Below are 12,535 nucleotides of genomic sequence, written 5' to 3'. Positions count from 1 at the left end.
GTAGTTCATTTAAATGGATAATCGTATTTTTTTCTGTCAAGGGTACAGCTCCCTTTTTCCTGCAAATTTTGCCTACCATAAAAACAAGCAAGGTTTGATTCCTGCTCCGATCGCTGTAAGGCAGCGTTCCTAGCAGGAAAGGTTGTCTGCTCGTTTCCCCAAAAGATAGCTGTGTGACAAGAGTCGGGTTTTTTTAAAGATGTTCTTACATCTTCCTGGATGGTTCATGCTGCTTCGCTTAAAGTGAACATTTTCATTCTCCTCTCTTTTTCTTTTACTTGGTGCTTGGCTGACTCGCTGTTGTTTTTCACAGATTTGGAATATTGCCAGCAATAAGCTGGCCTTCCTCAATTCGTTTAAGATGAAAATGTCTGTGATTCTTGGCATTATCCACATGCTCTTTGGTGTCACCTTGAGTCTTCTCAACCATATGTAAGTGCTTTGCTCTGCTTTTCTCATGGTGGGGGGAACTTCTTTGGGTGTACTGTGTGTATCAGTGTAAGATGCAGGAGCCTGTCAAGACTCTCACTTCTGACTGAAGGGTGCAGTACAGTTGTTTCTGTCCGCGTACGCGGAACCGTGCACGGCGAGTCGTTACTGTGTTTAAGTGCCAGCTGTTGTTGAAACGCTGAGCCCCTGCAGTTTTGTTCCAAAGATGCTCTTCATGTTCTCATTAAAAGTTTCTGCCCTACCCGCTAACCAAATGTAATTTTACACTCTCCTTTTTTTTTTTTCTGTAGCTATTTTAAGAAGCCACTGAACATATACCTTGGATTTATTCCAGAAATTATTTTCATGTCATCGCTGTTTGGATACCTTGTAATTCTCATTTTCTACAAGTGGACAGCCTACGATGCTCACACGTCAAAGGATGCACCAAGCCTTTTAATACATTTTATCAACATGTTTCTGTTCTCCTATAGTGATACCAGTAATAAGATGCTTTATAAAGGGCAGGTACGTGCTCTTGCCAGAATAGGATCAGAGATGCTTCATGATATTAGAGTCTTTCATTGACCTTATAAAAATTGTGAAATCAAGCATGAAGCTATTTTTCTCTGTGATAGAGGAAATGTGGTGTAATTTCCAAAGCCTGATACTGTGTAATGTTGAAGAAGGAAGGAATAATCCCTGCACCGGGAATTTATATCAGTCTGAACCGAAGTCAGCTGTGGCTCCAGAACATTTGGATCCAGACTAATAGTGGAAAGTGATAAGGAATATTGTCTTGCATCTGCAGTGTCGTGCCTCTAAGCTTAGCTGAGACACTAACACCATTTCATCCCAGCACCATCAGACATCTGCCGACTGGCATTCCCTGCAGGATCTTTTGGATTTTTCCTTAATCTAAACCAGTATCAGCATTACGTGCTGCGTAGAGTCAGATGGGGCAGCTGCAAGCAGGCATTAAGTACAGCACATCTTGCTGTTCCAGGGAGAGAGAGAGATAACGAAGCGTCCACGTACTCTGGGAATTCAGCCGTTCAGTGTTGCATGAGACCTCTTGCTAGGTTTTGTGTGTGTGTTTGAGCATGGACTGCCACCGAATCGTCTGACGCTTGTTTCTTTTTACAGCAAGGGCTCCAGTGTTTCCTTGTGGTGGTGGCGTTACTGTGTGTGCCATGGATGCTGGTAGCTAAACCCCTGGTCCTTCGCCATCAGTATTTGAGGAGAAAGCACTTGGTGGGTGACTACCTCTTATATCTTCAATGTGAAAACTAATTACGGTTGAAAAGCTATGTTCTCCGTTTTGATCTTGGATAGGCAGGTTCACACTGCGTTGTGGCCTGGAAAACACTTTTGCGTATTCCTAGGCATAAAGGCAGGTGGGTTTTACTGGAGACAAAGTATTGCCTGCCTGCTTCTCAGATCGGATCCAGCATCAAATCTGCTTTTAACAACCCTGTATATTGGTAATGAAAAAACCAATGTATCTGGCTTGGGCTTTGTCAGCTGGTTTAGGAACCCTGTTTTGCTAGTTGCTGGATGCACTTCTGTGCCTTTGCTAGGCTGACAATGTAAAAGCCGAGATGTAAGCTTAATTGGCTGGCAGACTTATCGGCCATCTTTGTTAAAGCAGTTTGGATGGTAAAAAAAATAGCAATTAAAAGGAAAAAAAAAAAAAAAAGACTTATGCAGTCCTTTTGTGAGAGGTTGTCTTCTGGGATAGTCTCTAGGTTTCCAGCTGTACTGTGAGAGGTTGTCTTCTGGGGTACTCTCTAGGTTTCCAACTGTACTGTAAAGTATCTTTTATATAAAATGCAGGAACTTGGCACATGTGCACTGAGGATACTTGAAAATTCTCCCTGCATGTATGGCAGACAGCTTTTAGGATGTTAAGTGAGTCAAAGATCAGTTCAGTTAAAGACACTCCCTCTCCCTTCTCTGACCATCTTTCATCCTCCCATGTCCCCTCCATTCGTCTCCCTTTCTCTTTTTGTGTTCCTCCTCCTCCCTTTCTTTTCTTCCATTCACTATCAGGAAGGGCAACCCACGGAGGCCCAAGTCAGCACAGTCCCGAACGAGCAGGCACTAGAGGCAGCAGCGGCTGCAACAGTGAGTGGATTTAAAGATCACCTGATGGATTTAAAGATGGGAGCTGGCTTTCTATCTAATTATCAAGAGAGCATGGAATGTATCTGAATTTCATAAGGGAATGACAACTGCACCTTTAGGGTGAAAAACACTTTCTCTTGGAAAGAGCAAAGTTCAGCAAAATTGATACATTCTGGAAGAACTACCAGGCTGAAGGATAATAGTTATGTGTGCCCAGAATGCAGAGACACTTCTTTGCAGGAGTGCTGCTGAAATCAAAACCTGCAGAGCAGCACCAGAATACCTTGCTACCACATCCCCCCAGGTTAAGTTCCCCTTTTTTCCTTTTCTTGCTTATTTGTTTAAGATAGGTTAGGATTCTTCTCAGTGAAGCATTTCTGTTTGCATTATGTGTTCCCAAACATCATGTTTATGTGATGGCCTCCCAACAACTTCATAGCAATAATTACTGGGTTTTTGACACCTGGGCCCTTGTAGACACTTGGACTTGAAACTATTATAAAATGGTTGTGCACAAATAAGCCTCTCAGTAGTGCTTTTTTCTGCTTACTTGTGTCTAACCTATTGACAGCCCTTTGCTGCTAAAGCTTCTGGCAGAGTTTAGACTGCAGTTTAGGCTGCAGCAGCTCCCAGAACTTTGTCCCTTCCCCAGTGCTGCATATTTCAACTTGGTTTTAGTTGTGAATGCTGCCTAGTCGGAAGCTTAAATCTCACAAACTACGTGAAGCACACTGTGCGCTTCCACGTGTCGAAGGCACTTTGAGGCACTTCTTAGCTGTTGGCCAGCGTTTCTATCATGACATTTTAAATAGCCTCACGGAAATGTCAGAAGTTAAAATGGATCTTTTGTGCATAATCCGTCCAGCGTATTAAGCGCATCTCAGTGCAAGAAGATGGGAGGGAAGGTCTTTGTATGAGGTGTGGTTAGAAATATAAAGTAAACAGTTAGAGCTTTTGGAGCCACGTTTAGATTGGATAGTTTACAGAGAATGGATACAAGTCGAGTGCAAGGGAAAAGCTGCAAAAGTGCAAATCCACACAGGCTAGAAATACAGAATACTGATACTAGTCATCAGTAAGTTGTAATGTTTCAAAGATGCTGAAAATCCTAATAAAAGCATTGTCTTATTAAATATTTTTTCTTTTTATTTCTATTTTCAAAGCATAAATGTCTACCTAATTTGTTTTTAGAAACCTGACAAAATCTTTAATTCGCATCTGGCATTTTGGGCAAATTTATAATTCGGCCTAAACCAAAAGCAGGCTTCTAAGAACAAATCAGTTAAAAGGCCAGGGAGCAGCCGTTCCGCCGGTATGCCGGGGTGATGCGCTCTGGACGCGGACGGGTCACGGGATGTCCTCGGTTTGCAGAGTCATCCCGAAACTTCTGCAGTCTTAATGTGTCGAGTTGGCCCGTTCACAGTCCGTGTCACAGATGACGCCGGTACAGTGTTGGAGCTGAATGCAGGGCTTTTCTTGCTGGTTGTGGCATTTCAGTTTGCCTCTCTAGGTGGGTCAGACTCACAGGCCTTAAGTTATAGTCCCTCAGATCAGTCATGAGCATTTTCTGTCTTCGGAGCATCTGGAAGGAGATAGAAATCCTGCTGTACAGTGCTCAGAGCTGCTGGCTGAACAGAAATCCAAAGAAAGCGATGTGCAAGTTACGCCTTCATTGTCCAATATGCACTTAGGATGCATACAAGCTCTGATTCAGGGCACTGTCGGATGATCAACAGGTTTGTGCATCCTTTCCTGGTGGCAGGGATGGTACGGAGGAGGAAGCCTGCCGTAGATCCGGTGTTAGCTGGGCAACGATTACAGTTGTCAAGTGAGAGGAACTCCTGACTCTCTCGAAGTTTCAAGGCAGTTTGTAGGTTATTCTCTTCTGTTTGCGTGCAGTGGAGTTAGGGCTGAGGGTCAGCTGCTGAGCGTCAGCACGCGTGCCTATAAAAGGGACCGTTTGCACAATGTAGAATTTCCAAGTAAGGGAAAGTCTGATTTCTCACGCGCGGTGTTGGTACGCCTGAGGCTGGTGGGGAGCAGGCGTGCGCGTGTGTGTGTGTCAGTCCGTTCTGCGTTGAGCTGCCCCTCTGTGACTGGTTTCGCTTACGCCAGCAGCGGTGGTTGAGTGCTTGTCCAACAGCTGCTGGGCCAGAGGTGGCCTGTTGCGTGTCAGTGCCAGCAAATGTCCTCTTGAGAGACGTGCCTTTATTTTACTGAGGGTTGCAATTGCTGTGTAGAAGTGTGTCGGTTATTCATTCAGACAGACTTTTTTTTTCCCCAGCCCTAGGAGGAAGCAGCACCTTTCCCATCCAAGCTGGGACATAGAATTGTACACCTGGCTTAACCTGGGCCTTAATATTTGGTTTTCTTCTGTGAGCTGCTGCTGCACGTGGAGTCATAAGAAGTGTGTGCTCTTGCAGTGAAATGCAAACAACGCTTTGCTCTTTCTCTTTCTGCATCTGTTAGGGAACGCACAACTTCGGTGGGATCCGGGTGGGCAATGGACCGACAGAGGAGGATGCCGAGATCATCCAACACGACCAGCTCTCCACCCACTCCGAGGAGGGGGAAGAGGTGAGCGCCTGACCGTCCTCGCTCTCAGGGCAACGCACGTGGTAGCAGAACCTGCGAGCGTTTTGACTGTATTCATTGATTTCTAAGGTGTTTAAATAGCAACATTTTCAGTGAAGTGTTTTCATGGCAGTTTTCATACAGACTATCTCTTGGTCGTTCCCAGGACTCCAGAAAAAGCAGTTTAATTTGCATATAAAGGGAAATGTGGCTCTGTTTGTCCCCATTAAAAAGAACCATAATCTTACGGACTACACAGTCCTCCCAGGTGGCAAATGCAGCTTATGCTCTGGCTGACGTGCGGTGCATTTGTGCTGCTGCCTTCTCCAGTGTCAGCCCAAATCCAAGGGCTGTATTTCTGCAGCAGTGAAACCTTGCTTATATATTCATTTTGACCGTTGGGGGTAATATTAATTGCTTTGCCTTACCTCCGGTAGAGAAGAAAAAGGAGTCAATCTCACATAGTTTGGGAGTATTCTGATGCCTCTTAGCAATTCTCCAGCAGTATCTTGCCTCAGTAGTGCATGTGATGTTACTGTGTCATGTTTAGGAGGGAATTATTGAATGTGTTTATGATTAATGTCGTGATTGAGACACCGCACTAAATATAAACTTATGTTTTCAAGCCTACAGAGGATGAGGTGGTAAGACTACAGCCAGCTTTGCGTTCATGTGTATCTGGACCATTTCCCATTGGCGTAAAACACACGCTGAATTAAACACGTTATGTCACGACGTCTTGTTTTCCAAAAGATCTAGCTATTTACATGTTACAGGCCATTTTTAGTTCTTCATACATACATACATGCCCATTAACAGACCTTTAATTACTTCATCTATACAGCTTGTTTGTCTTATCCCCTGTCTGCAGATCTTTCTTAGTTTACCTGGAAAGCTGTCAAGCTGGAAACCTGAAACTGAAACGGTTTTGCTTTTAAACTTCCGAGGAAGTCTCGTTTGCCTTATGTTGTGTCTTTGGTAATTCTGCACTGCAACAAGCTGTTTAAAGATTTTTTTTTTTTTTTCCCCCCCAAACTATCTGCCATTTTAAGGATGATGCTGGTTGTTGCCAGTCAGCAAATACAGCAAACCCAGTCCAGTTTCGTACAGTTCAACAGCTTAACTAACCAGTATCTTTCTGTAAAAGAGACGCTCCGTTCCGTGAAACTGCTCATTCATAAGCACTTGTTACGAGTATGAGTATTAAAGAAATGTTTTTTTAGGAATACTCCTGCAGGATTGATTGTAGGTTTCAGTGCTATCAGGTAACCAACTTTATTACAAAAAATACAAATGCAGTGAAATTAGAGTAGCTTCACAGCAGTGATGCTGTTGTAAATTGTGCTGAAAGTGGTTTTGCTTAGAGATCCGTTGTGCATGGGTCCATCTAGAATTGAGGGGGGCACGGAAGCTGTGCTGGTGAACCTGTTAATTCTATGTATTCTAAACCTGTGTAAAAAGGTGTGAAACTACAGCTACGGTGCCATAGCAATCCTGCTGATCGTCCCACTCCCTAGCGTAGTGGTAACTCTCCCCAGCAGTTGCACACGGCTGTAAATTGTCATTGTTTGAATATTTGTCACGTTCCATTTACTGCACGCTGACTTGCCATGTCTGCTGGGAGGTGGTACTGTTCACTGGGGCAGGCTTTATTAAAGAACTTCGCAGTTCACATTCTGTGGGGAAAGAATTAGGCTTTTGACAGCTAATTTAACTTAATTGTTTGAAATATTTATTGCCCTGGATATACTAGGGGAGAAATAAGAGTATAAATAGCTTTCTGTGCATGCTTAGAGCATTAGTCATTTGATGTATTTAAAACATCGTGTTCACTTAACTTGAATATGAGCAGTTTCTGAAGCATGGATTAAATCCAAAATGTAGGGGAATGCTTTCCTAAGCTGCAAAATAAGAAACTGTCCTACATGGCAGACTTCCTTATAAGTTATTCTTTTATTATTTCAAAAAATTACCAAGACACAGAGACTTTGCCAATGAACGGTACACAGATGTGACTTTTGTGCATTATTTTTGCTTTCAAAAAGGGCAAGTTTGCATCTTGCAAAATGTTCTTGTTGATCCTGTAGCAAAGGTACATACGCAGTATCGACTTGGAATGCTGTCTCCTCTTTCACAGAGGTACATACAATTTACCAGGGAATTCATATGAATACCATGCTGTTGCTGAACAGTCTTCTCCTGGCAAAGTCCATGGCTGAATTTGAAATATCTTACTGTCATACGATAGAATGTGAAAACAGTAATATTCAAGCTGCAGCAGCGAACTGTCATTCTGCAAAACCTAGCACGACAAGAGAATTCATTTTTCATTTATAAAACTGACATGCTAAACCAGGAGAAGACGGTATCAGTGTCTAACTTCAAACACGATGTCCTTGGTAATAGCACCAGGTAGCGTGCTCGTTTTCCCCCGTCAGCCCACCCTTGCTGCTTGCGAGGCTCGCAGCTCTCTAATTTTCTGTGTTCTCTTTGCAGTTTGACTTTGGCGATACTGTGGTGTACCAGGCTATCCACACCATCGAATATTGCCTGGGGTGCATTTCGAACACTGCATCCTACTTGAGGCTCTGGGCTCTCAGCTTAGCCCATGCACGTGAGTATTCCTTATGGAACGGAGGTGTGGATCCGTGTGTCTGATCGCCCTGGGCAGGCGGTTGGTGAAAGGCAGGAATGCAGGTAGCCTGCCTGGGGCTCCACTGCCAAGCACTGCTGGAGAAGGACAGAGCTGTGTGTGCATTCGCTGGGACTAATTAAGCCTAAACACCCGTGTCTACTTGCATAGCGCTCTGCTAAAAGCTGTCTGGCTCTAGAAGGGAGGGATAGAGTTGGAAGCACTGAATAAAGCAAAGAGCTGCTGAGCAAGGACTCTGCCCTGCACTGCGACAGTTGGAGGCAATGTCCTGGCCTTACTGGGCTGCAAAAGCTGTTGTCCCTCTTAAGTTTCCCACCTCATTGTAGTGGGAGTTTGCTTGACTTTAGTTTTTGCTTTATAAGTAAACTCTAACAACCTTCCGTTCTTGCTGAATGTTCTGAAATGAGTCCTCTTCTCCCCTTTCTCCTGGCAGAGCTCTCGGAGGTGCTCTGGACCATGGTGATCCACATTGGCCTCAGCGTGAGGAGTCTGGGTGGAGGCTTTGGCCTCTTCTTCATATTTGCTGCTTTTGCTACCCTGACAGTAGCAATTCTCCTGGTCATGGAGGGGCTGTCTGCTTTTCTCCATGCTCTTCGCTTGCACTGGTGAGTTATTGGAACATGCAGAAACTTCAAAGCTCTTCATAGCAAGAAAATTTATGTCACCTGGACTATGCAGAAATGCCATCTTCTAGAAAATTGTATTGCCCCTTGCACAGGAAAGCTAATGCTATAAAATCAGGGTAGTGGATAATACTGAGCCTAGATCAGCGATGTTCAGAAGTGCTGGAGTACCACAAATCGACCTAAGCGTCTAAATGTCCTACAGCAGATGTGCTCTGACAGCAGAAAGTCTTTAAAAGGGTCAGAGATTCCAGTCTTGTTTCTAGTGGTGCACCACTCTCTCCTGATTGTATGCATAAACGTTGCTTAGAAATTGTGAAGAGTAACAGATCTCTGCTTAAAAATAAGTTAGGCTAAAGCTTTGTGAGCAGTGGGATGGGAAGGCTGTGGTAGACAGATGAGTGTGCTTGGGGCTTTCAGTGGGACTTCTTTGTTCTGTCCTTTGGTCTGTTGCCTGGTTCTAACGTTTGTTTTCCTTAGTGTGCAGTAGATCCTGGCCGCAGTTTCCTTCACTTGCTCGTCTTTGTAAGACCTTGCACTGAACAGGGGCAGCTTTGTCTGCCTGCCCTTCCGTGTGCTGTGGAATAGCAGCCATTTCTTGCTTTTGTAGCCCCTTTCCTGTGATTCCTAAGCTCCTGCATATGCAGCCAGCGGTAAACAAGAAGGAATTACTCACTGGAGTGCTCATCGCTTTCTCTGCACCCAAGTATGGAAAGTGTTCAAGAGCTTTCTCTAATCCCTATTTAAGAGCGCTCATTGTTCCACTTCAGATTCTCTGGGTAGTGCACTGGTGGGATCAAAGCAGCAGCGTGGGAATGGGTTTTGCTCGCCTAGGGTTCTCTTCAGCCTAAAGTGTAGGAGAGTGTGTCTGTACCTCTCCTCTGGCCAGCTCTGGTTGCTGCCATCTCCTAAGGCAGTTTCTTTCCTGGTAGGTCAGGAGAAGAAAGTCAAGTCCCATGAAGTTCACAAGGAATATTCTGCCTTGCTTAAGTGGGAGGAAAAGGTTGTGAGTACTTTTTAGAAGCAGTTCTGCAAGTGAAAAAGGAAGCCGGTGCCTTAAAAAAAAAAAAAAATCAAATCAGCCTTTCTGCACTTTTCCCCTGCTTCTGGGGAAGGAAAACTTTGTCCTTTTGCCCTCTCTGTTGGCAGCCTGCGGGGTGCAGACTGGAGTGTCCCAGAGCGCCTGGGTCTTCGTAGCTCGAGTGAGTCGAGCTTCGCCCAGGGATTCAGAGGTGTAGCCATCTTGTGCTGAGGGAGCCTGTGGGGGAGCCGCTGCTGAAAATGGCTGCTGAATGGTGCTTCTGTTTTTCCTGGCATCCAGCCTAGAAATCTTCATACCAGTCACTCGAGAGCTTCTTGCTGACTGGCCGGTGTTTCCTCATCCTCACCCTGCTGTCACTGTACTGCGCCATTGCATCAGTGTGAAAGACGGAGCTCGGCAAACCCTGCCCGGGATTATTGCTAGCAGCCCAAGAAGAGCAGAGAGTAGGCAGTACTCTGGCTCCGTATGCGGTGCTTCTGATCTGCAGTTGCTTGTGAATTAGTGGATTTTCAGTCTTGCTTCTCTGGACTGCAGTGCTGCGTGGTACATTTCTGAACAATGGCAGGTGAACAGTTCTGCACAGCTTTTCTTCTTGGCAGGCTCTGTGTTTTCTTTTTTGCCCAAAAGGATGAGCTAAGATAAGAAAGCATGTTTTCCTGGAGATACCTGTCTTTTGTTAATAACCACAAACTGCGCTTACAGATACCGCTCACAGAGCACCTGGAACAAGTGTGAGCTGGAGGCTGCAGTTCAGCCAAGAGGTGGCTTTTCACGTTGCCAGGCGGTCTCTAAAGGGTGATTAAAAATCGTCTGGAAACGTGTCAAGGGAAGGTGCATGTCACTGAAATGGCAAGCAAACAGAGAAACCCAGCTGAGCAATAGCAGTAAGCCCAGGGATCGCTGGTGCCATGCAGACCAGTGCAGGGCACTTGCTGGGGAGCTGTGGAACTGAAACTCTTAATGAAGTCCTATTTTCCCTAACCATATGTTTCAAAGTTGCAAAACTTTAATTTGCATTCTCTAAGAGAAAATCTGTTCAAGCTTAGGGCCTGAAAAGCAAGTTTAAGGCGATGTTTCAGACTGCAAGTAATCTGCTGAGATTATTTGGGGTTTGTTGGATTTTCATTATCGCGGCGGAGAGGGAGGCACCTGCAGTTGTTCAAAAGCACATGGTGTTAACATTCCTTTTTGCTTCTGAGCGCGAAATCAGGATGTTTCCAATGGTAGGCGTTCCCTTTTTAGAAGGAGGGATGGGGGGTTAAATACAGCTGTCCTGGGAGGAGCAGATCGGCTTTTCTGGCTGCGGGAGAAGAGTCACCTATCAGGAATTCTGAAGGTGTGGGTGGTTCAGCCTTCCTGGAAAGGAGGAGGAATTTAGCATGTGCCTTCCTGGTGGGAGAAAATGCACAGATTGTTCCATGTGCTCTGCCTATCAGTCCCAAATGAGGAAGATTTATTTTGTGCTTTTTCAGAAAGCATGCATTCCTTCAGCAGGCTGGGTTTTTCTGGGGCGGAGGAAGCACTCTGAGTGCTGCCAAGATTGCAGGCGTGTGTACCAGAGGTCTGCTGGGGCTCGGTAGCGCCTGAGCTATACCCCGCGTCGTGCTGTTAACTCCTTTTACTGTAACGTCGCTGTTCTGAAATATTTTACCTTTCTATTTGCTTTTCAGTAATGTGGTTTGACATGAATGTTTAGATTAAAGTAGCTTACCTTTTTTTAAGCTAGTCAGCTCTTCTAATATGAGCAAACATAGACTTTGCCCGAAAGGAGAAGTTTGTAACTGGATTCAAAGTAGAGTCCCAACGTCGTGGGTTGATGCAGGAATGACGGTTTCAGTGGAGCTGTTTGCCACCAGTCCATAAACATCCCCAGAGCGAGCTCAGCCCCTTGGAGGCAGTGAAACGGATGCGAAGCAGCGCGCTCAGCCACGCAGCCCTAGGGGCAGCTGAAGGCAAAGAGCTCACGCGATGTCTGTTGTGTTCTGAGTGGCAGAGTGGGAGAGTGCCGTGGGTCTGCGCGGGGACACCAAAACAGATTTCAAACACAACGAATGGGGTCAACCTCAAACTAGCATGCAGAATAAATAAAAAGCAGCAATTATGCGGCGCTTTGTGGACGGCTGTTCTCGGCCGTAAACTGAGAACGGACAGGCAGACCCTCCTCTGCCCGGGCAGGGCTCCTGGCCCGCTGCCACCCAGGCGGGAGTGCTGCTTTCCGAGAGGCGTGGGCGTGCTGGAGTTGCATCCCGCTCGCGATCCCACAGGCGGCTGCGGGGGAGGTGAAGCCCAGCTCCCCACCCGCTTGCCAGAATTTTATTTTTCTTTGTAAAGGTCATGAGCCAGAGCTTGTCTTTAGTGCGGCCTCAGAGCATGCTGCTGCTCTAAAAGGCAGGCTCCTGGAAGCGCGGGACGGGATGACCCGCGGTGCGGCACGTGAAACTGCTCTCCTTTTTGGGAAAGAGCAACTACAGCGATCTCTACGCGAACACCCCGGTCGCTTTCTGACTGTGAGGTGCGCCGTCGGCACCCCTCCGAGGTGTGCTCCGAATCGCAGCCGACCCCAGGCGTTGGCACGTGCCTTTAAGAACACAAATACCGAGCAGGAGTTTGCACTGGTCCTAAGTGAAAGTGAGGGTTCCTGTTCGACAGCTGCCTCTGCAGTTGCTTCCCACGGGACTGTCAGCTGCCTGGTTTTCCAGTGTGGGCGCTCGGTGACTCTGTTGGGTTGGAAAACCCACAGAACTACAGTCCAACAAACACTTAAGCTAATTATTAATACAAAAAAGCTGAAGAGTGGGGTTTTCTTTAATGCTGACTGCCAGAAAGCTTTCTAGTCTGTTTATTTACAGTGCAGTGCTAACTGTCTAGTAAGTTCTTCTGCAGAACCTCATCACGGAGAGAGACACCGTGCACGGTTTAGCACTAGAGCTGGTAGGCATGCCAGCCAGTGATCGTGGAGACAGCAGTGTCTCCTACTGGAAAAGGACCTTGGATTCTGGGCGTTCCTGTAGACAATCGCAGAAAAAACACGCAGAGAACATTTAGGCCCTGATACTTGGTTAAATAAACTTTTTCACTAGCTCCCTA

At 45.9% G+C, this 12,535-nt stretch overlaps 1 protein-coding gene across 7 annotated transcripts in view; it reads left to right on the top strand.

Annotated features, from left to right (window-relative positions):
• ATP6V0A1 (ATPase H+ transporting V0 subunit a1) overlaps positions 1–12,535 on the top strand; it is a 30,227-nt gene that overhangs the window by 14,706 nt on the left and 2,986 nt on the right. For 2 of the 7 annotated variants that reach the window (XM_087770362.1, XM_087770359.1), the window contains exons 15-21: positions 314–432; positions 741–957; positions 1,576–1,683; positions 5,026–5,133; positions 5,757–5,774; positions 7,627–7,744; positions 8,217–8,388. In XM_087770362.1, coding sequence (XP_087626488.1) covers positions 314–432; positions 741–957; positions 1,576–1,683; positions 5,026–5,133; positions 5,757–5,774; positions 7,627–7,744; positions 8,217–8,388 — 860 coding nt within the window. Of the gene's footprint in view, positions 1–313; positions 433–740; positions 958–1,575; positions 1,684–2,481; positions 2,557–5,025; positions 5,134–5,756; positions 5,775–7,267; positions 7,543–7,626; positions 7,745–8,216; positions 8,389–9,338; positions 11,105–12,535 lie in introns of those variants that run through there. The other 5 variants (XM_087770357.1, XM_087770360.1, XM_087770363.1 and 2 more) reach the window with 4 other exon arrangements.

Source organism: Nipponia nippon, unplaced genomic scaffold, assembly GCF_047370975.1.
Source record: "Nipponia nippon isolate SJK-2023a ecotype South Korea unplaced genomic scaffold, ASM4737097v1 scaffold_32, whole genome shotgun sequence".
Classification (NCBI taxonomy): domain Eukaryota; kingdom Metazoa; phylum Chordata; class Aves; order Pelecaniformes; family Threskiornithidae; genus Nipponia; species Nipponia nippon.
Note: the sequence above shows the minus strand (reverse complement) of the source record. Positions and strands in the feature narration are given on the sequence as shown.